Raw genomic sequence first — 9,743 nt, forward strand, 5'->3', positions numbered from 1 at the left:
GTTTCTTTTTTAATCCTAGGACTCATTCTGATTGGGTGACTTGGATGACACGTGTCAATTCTGAACCAATCAGTGTGGCCAAGGGCCTCAAGCAGTGTGTGGCCAGGCCCCCAAGTCATGATTCTACTGCCAGGTTGCCTGGGCAGTTCTGCAGCAGGAAAAGTGGACGCTACTCTGGGTGATGATCACCAGCGGGAGATGCTGGCAGTAAAAACAACAGATGTCCCCTCGTACCTTCTGGAATCCTAAACTCAGCAGCAGCTTCTTCTCATAAGATCTTCTCCCCGCCAAGCGCCTCGCAGCTGGGTCCCCATACTGGTGCATAGGAAATGAGCCTGTTTCAAGTGACCACCTGGCACTTCTTGTTGCTATGGGAACAGCTTTGATGGAGAGCCATGGGGCATGCACCCGCCGAGCAAGCTGGGTCCCTTGGCTATGCTCAGGACTTCATGGAATCCACCCCAGCCACCAGCTGTCAGGTCTTTTCTGTAGCTAATGCACATGACGTTCACCCAGTCTGCGCACGCGCTGTGGGCCAGCTGGCCTTTAAATGTTTCAGCTGTTTCCTAAGTTGAGCGTCTATCACCTCCCTGAGTTCCGGCCCAGGCCTTGGAGCACAGGCTCTCTTCAGAGAGGCTGGCCTAAGGGAACCACCCTGCGCCTTTCCCCAGCTGGCCTTACCCTTCCCTACTAGAGCTGGGGGCATGGAAAAGACTAGCAATCGTGCTAAAAACTGGAGCTCACCGATAACAGGATTTGGGTTGTTGGGTGTGTAGCTCGGGGGCAGGTGGCCCCCAATAGAGCTAGACCAGGGCTTTCTGTCTTCACAAAGCAGTTTCCATCAGGAAGCAGACCACAGGCCTGAGTGAGACAGGGCTGGCCCACATCCAGGCCGCAGACATCAGCCTGCAAAAGCCTGGCAGAAGCAGGCTGGGCAGTAGGGTCCTGAAAGAAAACAGAGGACTGTGGTTCGAGGCCAGCTTGGGCATAAAAGCTTGAAAGACTCCATCTCAAATAATGGCTGGGCATGGTGGTATATGCCTGTGGACAAATAGGAAGATTATGATCAGAGCACAAAGCAAGACCTGATAGCAGTGCAGGCGAGGTTGTCCCAGATCCTGCCCTCAGGCCTGGGACGGTGGTAGCAGCCTCTCAGAGCCAGGAAATGAAGCTGGGGAGAAGGGGGGAGGCTCAGCCTCCCAGCCTCCAGTGGCTTAGCATCCCAGGTCTAGACTCGGTGCAGCAGCCAGTAAACCGTCCACCGTGTGCTGCTTTCTCCAGGGATGACCCAGAGCTGGGTCTGACATGGGGGAGGCGGGAGGGGTGGGGAGAAGACGTGCGCGCAGACCGCTTGCACTGTCCTGACCAATGAGATATGTGGCTGCAATTCTGGGCACCAAGGGAGCCTAGGATCCGGAAGCTAAAGAAGACTGTGATTCTGGAGATGCCAACCCTACTCCAGCTCGACCTTTGGGGAGTCCCCGGATCTCCCCCTGGAAAAGTGTCACTAGATTCAGGTCACCAGGGAGCAGCAAGTTTGTGGTCTCTTCAGAGAAGGAACTTGAAGATGATGCACAAGGAGGCTTAAGCAGAGGTGGTTTATTGGTGCAAAGCAGAGCAAAGGCAGAGCAAACAGGTGCTGCAGACAGGACAGTGGGCAGACTCAGGGAGCACTGCATCAGGGATCCTAACGCCTCAAACTTTAGTTGGGGTGTGTGGACATGGGGTTGGGGTGGAGGAGGATCCTGGAAAACTAGGTTATGCATCATAAACTTCAGCTCCACACGTCAGGCTGAGGAGTTCACGGCCTTGCAGGGTCAGTTCAAGGCTGTCATTTTTCACGGGCTGTAGAGGCTGCAGGTCAGCAAGACTCTGCTGTGTATCACAAACAGCAGCGGTCTAAGATGCCATTCCCTATCTACACCCAAGCCATTTCCCAGCCATCAGATTTCCTAACTCCTTGCCCAACTTCTACATCAAAAGAATCAGATCCCTGGCCTGGGGTATCAGCTGTCCAGAGGGAAGGCAATGGAGATGATTCTCAAGTCTAACTGTAGTTGCAGCAAACAGAGAAGGAGGAGGATCTCATGGAGGATGGCTGAGGCTGCTTCCCCCTAGACTTTGAAAGGCTCTGTTCCTGAAGATAATCTGGGGAATCTACTGCAGTTCCTCTGTGCCCACCAGAGGGCGCCCATCCCTCGCAAATCTTCCAACTAGCTCTCTGGGAAGGCATGGCCTAGCTATTGGAAGGGACTTGCAAAGTAGGATCAAGGTGACACTGGTCTCTCTGGACGGGTCCCTAGGCAGTGGTGGCTAATCATGTGCCCAGGACTAGAGGAAAGTTTCCATGGAAGGCAGCAAGGCCTACCAATGATAAGTGGAATGAGGGTTGGTAGCTAGGAGAGAACAGGACAAGCCAGGAGCTCAGTGCAGGTTTGGGTATTTCAAGAGACCAAGGCAAGCTAGCCCTGGGCCCCAGCTCAGGCTTCATCTTTCACTCCCTATTTAGCAGAGGAAGTTGAGGTCCTAGAAAGGCTCACTTACTTGCCCCACTTTAACAAGGCTTCCATGCCTATGTCTGGACCTAGACTGAACCCCTCCCTTCCTTTCTGGGATGTAATGGCTCCCAGCAGGACTGTATGTAGCCAGAGGGTTAGACTTGGTCTAGGCTTCATGCATACACTTCAGAGAATTGCCTTCCTAGGCCTGGGGCTCAGAAACATCTCAGAACTGAGCTGTCCTGGGCAATTCCTTTTCTTTCCAGGAGGCTGCATGGAGGCTACAAGGGGGTTGTGCTAACCAGAGGAGTTCCCGCCTACCAGACCCGGTCTCTGATCCAGACCAGCTCCATGTGGAACTAGTGGCCTGGCAGCTGAGTGGCCTAGTGAATACGGCAAAGGGCAAAGTCCTCCCAGAACTCCCATCTCCCGTGAAGCCTAAAAATGGAGAGGTGTGGAAAAGGGCTGGGCATAGAGCAGTGTGTGCTGGGCAGGGATCTTGCCCTGGCTTTGATGCATCCATTTCTTTCATTTGGAAGTTTGAAAACCGGGCCTCCGTCTTGCTAGACACTCTTCCGTTTGAGACATGTCCATCCTTTTAATTTTTCAGATGGGGTTTGGATGCTTTTGCCTGACAACCTTGGACAGAGCCTCTCTTATTGCTGGAATTACAGGTGTATGCCCTCAAACCTGACCAAAGCACCCATTTCACCCAAGCACCACCCCTTCAATTACCCCCAGACTCTTCGGGGAGTCTTCCAGCTTACAGCTGGAAGTTTTCCAGCTTACAGCTTTCCACGGCTTTCTGTGGCCTTCCATGGCCTTCCACAGGCATAGCCAGTCCTCCCTAGCTTGAACGCCACCTTTCCCTATCTCAACTGTGGCAGTGAGTGTCCAGGATGGATGGCTAAGGAGCATTTGACACCTGTCCCCTCCCAACAGGTGCTAGTGGACAGATGCCTTAGTCTTAAATCAACACTGGAGGTGGAAGGGCAAGATGGGTGAGTAAACCACCCAGTCTCTCTTCCCATCAGGAACTGTGCCCAAATCCAAGGCCAGCCTTGAGGGCAGGACAGTAGTCTTCCTGCAAGGACTCCATCCCATCCTCCCCACCCCCAACCCATCCATGAACTGCCTGTGTCTGCTGGGCACTGTCCAGGGACCCTGCCCAGGGCATCCAATCCCATCCTCTTCAGGAACTGGTGGCTCACCCCTGCAATCCTAGCTACTCTTGAGGTTTTGGTTTGAATCCAGCCCAGGCAGGAAAGTTGAGACTTGTTTCCACCAGTCACGGATTGAACTGGGCACTGTCCCTGAGCTTTTTTTGCTCAGGGCTAGCGTTCTACCACTTCAGCCACCAGGGCCCACTTCTGGCCTTTTGTTTATGTGGAACTAAACCGAAAAGGTGGAAAGTGGGCACTGTGGCTCAAGTAGTAGAGTGTTTGCCTTGAGCTTAAGAGCTGGGGGATGGTGCCCAGGTACTCCATGAACAGAAAAAAAAAAGTCCAAAGTACTTTCTTTTTTCTGGTCAGTCATGGGGCTTGAACTCTGGGCCTGAGCATCGTCCCTGAGCTCTTCAGCTCAAGGCAAGTGCTCTAGCACTGAGCTACAATGCTACTTCATTTTCTGGCTGTTTATTGAATGTTTCACTTTCCTGCCTGGGCTGGCTTTGAACCTCAATCCTCATGTCAGCCTCTTGAGTAGGATTACAGGTGTGAGCCACTGGCACCCGGCTTTATAGAGTACTAGCTTCTTTAAAAAAAAAAAAAACCTGGGTCAATTGGTTCCCCCCCCCCAAAAGAAAAAGACCTTAGTTCAAGCCCCAGGACCCACACCAAAAAATATCTGGACCTCTATTCCCCCCAAGGGTACAACCATCAAGACCAACGCAGGCTCTCATCTGCCCTTGGCACACACAACCTGCTGAACCAAGGCCAGGTATTCCAGATCCTCCAGTGTGCTCCATCTTTTTAAGGTTTATTGCAGATGACTGGCAAGTCCTATGTACCACCACTAGGGGGAGCCAAGTGGCGGAACCAACCAGGTTTACTCATCTAACATGAGTAAGACTCCTTTCAAGGTATAACTCATTTGTGGCACCCAGTGACAATAGCCCCAATTCTGAGCAGCATTTAGTACAATCATGGAGGGAGTTCATGAAGAACACGCCTGAGAACTCCCATCAGTCGCCCCTTAGTCTCTCCTGTGGTCTTGTGGCCTACTGTCAGGCCATCCAGCCGTAGGGCCCACACATGCACCCCAAGAGCCAACTGCAGTTTAGATCCAATTTACCCACCAGAGCCAAGCAAGGGTCTCCCCAGAAACCTTGAAGAAATGGGAGCACAAAAACCAGGCTTGAGACAGCATTGTTAGAACAACTCAGCAAAATAAAATTCCGGTTTATTGTTGGACAACATTGTTTCACACATACATCAAACAGGCCAAAAAAAATAAACAGCAACTTCATAGACAAAAAAAGGAAAAAAAAGAAACCTTTTTATCTTTGGCCTTTTTAACCATCTCATACAAACCAACTACTTTATAGTACAGCTAAGTACATACACAAAAAAAGTTACTGGAATGCTCGGAATAAGATTGTTTTTTTGTTGTTGTTTTTGCTTTTTTTACAAGGTTTTTTTTCTCCTTTGAGATTATAATGAACATGGTCACACCACAAGTAGGCAGAAGGACAGAATGCTCTGAAGGCTGGTTTGGTCATCCGAGATCATTAAAAATGGCTGACCCCTAACAATATGTACAAAAATATAAAATGTAAATAAAAAATACAAACAAATTTTCCTTTTTAAAGTACTTTTAAGAAAAAAAGCAGGGCCTTGGAAGTTTTGGTATTTTCCTCCCCTGTTGCAAATTCTCGTTGTGGTTTTGGTGGGGTGGTGGAGAGCTTGGTGACACTGCCCGCAGAGGGCGGCGGGCCTCTCTACTCGAAGGTGACCACGTTTAGATTCTGAGACGGGAAGTGGAGGGTGAATAGGTCACGGCGGCCTTTTTTTAGTTAACTTTTCCTTTTTTGCTGTCTAGTCATCCTCATCAGTCTTCTGCTTCTTGGTATCGACATCATCATCCTGAGCAGAGAACAGTGTCACAAACCTGCGCTGCCTCTCCACCGCACAGGGGCCAGGGGCTCCACCACAGCCCTCCCGGGACTGGGACATAGATGGGCCCACCCTGCCCTCCTCTTTCCCTTTTTGCTTTACCTCATCATCCTCAGCTGCCCGTTTGCCTGTGCCTGCCTCTGCCTCCTCATCTTCATCTCCATCCTCCTCCTCACCTGGAAAATCAAGGATCAGATAATTAAGTAAACCACTGGGATCCCTAAGCGTCTGTTGCAGTGAACAGATCATGTGTCTGTCACCGGAGCTGTAGTTAGTCCTACCCTGGGGCTAAAAAAACAATCAGTGCCCAGTGGCTTTTAATGCGCAAGGGCTGGCTTTGTAATGGAGAGAGGCGTGGCCATAGCCACACACCATGCCCTCACATCCTGCTGTAAGCCCAGTGGCACTGGTCTGAGTCCCAATTATGGTGTCCCTTTTCAGAAAGGCCAAAAACTTAACACGAAAATGGGAGTGCTACTCACCATCACCTTCTTCCTCCTCCTCCTCTTCCTCCCCACCTTCTTCTTCTTCTTCATCTACCTCATTATCAGCCTCCTGCTCCCCATTTTCCTCATTCTACAACAGAATGCAATTATTATTCAAACGGGCCGATGGCAGAATATCCAGCCACCCGGGAAATCTGAAGCTTCTCCGGGGAAAGCATGACTGAAACCGGGGATGACCGGGCCTCCTTCCCCATCGTGGGAAGAGCCCAAAGGTTGCTGCCTAAGTCGTCCAAGCCGGGTGGAAACTCACAGCATTCCCGTTGGCAGGGGCGTCTCTTCCATTCTCTGCCTCCTCCACAACTTCCTTCTTCTCCTTCAAGTCCTTCAAAAGCGGAGAAAAAAAAAAATCAATCAGGCTTGAGAGGACCAGAGCAGATAAAAGGGCTGAGATCTCCATATCTGAAGTTTCCCTTTTATTTGAGGGGTGTGGGATGGAGGAGGCACTTGTGGGGAAGGGTACTTCATAGGAGACATCAGCGCCTGTGAGCCGACTTCCTGTAAACTGCCGGCCCTCACACAAACACCAAAGGCAGCCCACCACCTCCCATCTTCTCTCTACTTGAGCCTTGTGGCACAACCCGAAACCCGTCGGGCCGGGTGGACCAGGCGGGAAGCCCTCCTTCACTCCCGCCCAGCACGGACTGTTTCCAGCTCCGGGGAGCTCCGCCCCTCGGGGGTTGGATGGCAGCAGGTATGTGCCATAAATAAATAAGGAGCGGAGGGAGGGGCTCCCGCCGCCGCCGCGGGGTGGGGGCCTGGCCCGGGAACTCGAGCCGCACTGCGGGCCGGCGCAAAGCTCTCCAACCAGGGGAAGCGGGGTCCCCATAGGCCCCCGATCCGCCCCGCCAACCCAGCGGGCCCCAGGAAGCGCAGACGGTTGCTGGAGGCGAGCGCCTGCGGGCCTCCACCCCCACGCTCGTGCCAAGTCTCCCCGCACCGCGGCTGCGTTCCCGTGGTGCCGCCCACGGGGGAGGCGACTCGCGGCTTTCCGAGGGCCGCGCCGCCGTGTTCAGTTTTTCCACCTCCCCGAGCCTGCCTCTGCCTCCAGCGCCGCGGCTCGGGCGCGGAGCCGTCGGGCCGCGGCCGGCGGGGGCGGCCCAGGGCACCTGCCGGCGGGCTCGCTCCCGCCCCCTGGCGGCCGGAGCCCCGGGGAGCGGGTGGGGGCGGGGAGCCGCGGCGCGCAGGCGCGCAACCCCCGCCCGGCCGACTACGCGCGCGGGCCTCCGCACGCACCGCGCACGGAGCACGTGGCCCGGGGCCTCGGAGCAAGCCCGGAGCCCTGGAGACTGGCGACCGCGGGCAGCGCAGCGCTCCTTCGGCCGAGCCCCGCCGCTAACGCGCCAATTCGGGGCGGCCGGACGCCCCCTGCCGCCGGCCGGGGAGCGGCACGCGCCGGCCCGTGTCGGCCCCGCATTTGGCGGGCAAAGCCCCGCGGGAGGCCGCCCGTAGCCGTCGGGGGCGCGCCCGGGGGGCCGGCGCCTCGCCCCGAGGGAACTCAGTTCGGAGGCGCGGCGGCGCGGAGGTCGGCCGGGGAGGTCCCGCCTCGGCTTCCGGCTCGGCCGGGCCCGCCGGCGGTGGCGGGCGCCCCCAGAGACCCGGCCTCGAGGTCCGCCCGCCGGGGCGGCCGCCCCAGGGAGCGCGGGGCCGGCGACGCCAGGGCCATGGCTAAGGAGACGCCAAGGTGACTCGCGCGGGCCCGCTGGGGCACGAGGGGCGAGCGGGCGCGGGGGCCGCGTGCCCGGGGCGCCGCGCTCCCTCCGGGGGCGGAGACGCTTCCCGAGCCGGCGGCGGCGGCGGCCCGCGCAGCTCCGGTCGCCGCTCCGCGGGGCCCGGCGGCCGCGCGCCCGCACAGCCCCCCGCACAGCCCCCCGCACGGCGGCCGCCCACTGCCGCCTCGCTTTCCGCTTCCTCCCCCTCGAGCGCGTGGGCTCGCCGCCGAGCACGGCCGGCCCCGCGGGGCGCTGCCGAGCGGGCCCCGGGCGGAGGACCCCCCTCCGGGCGGAGACCCCTCGGCCACCGCGACCCCGCCGCCCGCCCGCCGCAGGGCGCGAAACCTCGCCGCCGAACAAAGAGCAGCGCGGCCGGCCCCGCGCCCGCGGCCGGCCCGCAAACGCGCCCCGCACTTCCGACTCCACACGCGCCCCGCGTCCAAAGTTATTTCCGTGCCGCGGGCGGGCCGACGACCCCCGGCCTCGGCGCCCGCCACTCCCGGCGCCCCAGGCCCTCCACAAACAAGTTTCGCGGGCCGCGAGCGAGCCTCCCCCGCAGGCCCCGACGCCGCCGCGGTCCCCCCGGCCCGCGCCGGGACGTCGTCCCGCGGCGCCCCACACGCCCCCTCCCCCGCACACAAAGAGTGGGCTACGCGGGTCCCCGCGCAGCGGGAGCGGCGGGGACTCTCCGCGGGCCGCCGCCTCAGCCCGCTCCGCGCAGCCCGGGGGCGCGGCGCCACACACCGCCCGGGCGGCGGCGGCGGCGGCGGCGGCGCGCGGACCCCGAGGGGGCGGGCGGCGTCCAGCCTCACCTTGGTGGTGATCTCGGAGCTGGTATCCACAGCCGCGTCTGACATGGTGGGGCACGCCGGTGATCCGGAGCAGCGAGGAGAAAAAAAGAAAGCTGGAGTTCGGGGACTCGGACGAGAGGGCTACCGGAGTCCGCGGTGGCGGAGGAGGCGCGCGGCGGAGGAGGCTGCGGCGAGCTGAACCCAGGAACAATGCAAAGATGGCTTTTCAGAGCAGCCAGTGGGGGACTCACGCGGCGCCAGAACCTTTAATATAGATTAGTGGGCGGAGCTTGGACTCCCTTGCCCGAACACTATTGGCTGGGCACAGGGAGCGGGCGTTCGCTCATTGGCTCAATTCCGAACAATGGGCAAGCGAGCTTAAAGCGGCAGTGCCTCGGCGCGGCGCGCGGTGCGCAGTCGCTGGTCTCAGTGTCATTCAGGGTCTGAGTTTGCCGGGTCTCCGCGCGGCTGGGGCCGAGTTAGAGGCGGCGCGCGCGCGCGCTTTAACGCGCGCCCCCGCCGCTGTTTTGCTGGGGCTGCTGACGCAGAAAGCCAAAGCGCGGCAAAGCCGCCCGCCCAGCCCGCGCGTCCAGCCCCTCCCCGCCGCTGCCGGGGGGAGGAGGGAGAAGGAGGGGGAAGTGGGGGCGGCGGGCGCACGACGGCTGCCCGCGAGGGAGGGGGAGGGGAAGGCGGGTGCGGGGCGGCGCTCGCCCCGGGCGGTGTCCTGCGTAGTGCCCGCGCTAATGCCCGGCCCGCACCTGGCCCCTCCCGAAACAAGTTTTCCCGGCACGAGTGAACATAAAACCCCACGACGAGTGACAAGGTTGCTAGGGTCCCCCGCACTTGGGCCGCCCCGTCCTCCGCCCAGACGCCCGGGTCCGCCGGGAGGCGGCCCGCTACCCTCCACCTGTCCCGGCGGCCGCCGCCCGAGTCACCGACGAGCGGGCGCCACGTCGCGCCCGCACTCGGAAACTCGTGCACCGCGGGGACTCGATGCCGGGCGCGGGATCCCGCCCTGCCGCGGAGCAGCCCGCGGGGCTCGCACCGCCTAGCGGCGTCCGCGCCCCCGGGCTTCGGTCACCGCACCCAGAGCCGCCGCGGCCCGGCCGTCGCGACGGCCTCAGGG

The 9,743-nt window shown here is 59.2% G+C and overlaps 1 protein-coding gene across 1 annotated transcript; it reads right to left on the reverse strand.

Annotated features, from left to right (window-relative positions):
- Nucleotides 1-4,864: 4,864 nt before the first annotated feature.
- On the reverse strand, nt 4,865-8,866 carry Ptma (prothymosin alpha). Its single transcript, XM_070014950.1, has 5 exons — nt 8,639-8,866; nt 6,368-6,439; nt 6,094-6,187; nt 5,714-5,787; nt 4,865-5,581 (listed from the first exon to the last, which is right to left on the reverse strand). The coding sequence occupies exons 1-5, from the start codon at nt 8,681-8,683 to the stop codon at nt 5,534-5,536; spliced, it is 333 nt and encodes a 110-aa protein (XP_069871051.1). The 5' UTR covers nt 8,684-8,866; the 3' UTR covers nt 4,865-5,533.
- Between the last annotated feature and the right edge of the window lie 877 nt (nt 8,867-9,743).

Source organism: Dipodomys merriami, unplaced genomic scaffold, assembly GCF_024711535.1.
Source record: "Dipodomys merriami isolate MVZ:Mamm:240054 unplaced genomic scaffold, mDipMer1.0.p SCAF_1, whole genome shotgun sequence".
Classification (NCBI taxonomy): Eukaryota; Metazoa; Chordata; class Mammalia; order Rodentia; family Heteromyidae; genus Dipodomys; species Dipodomys merriami.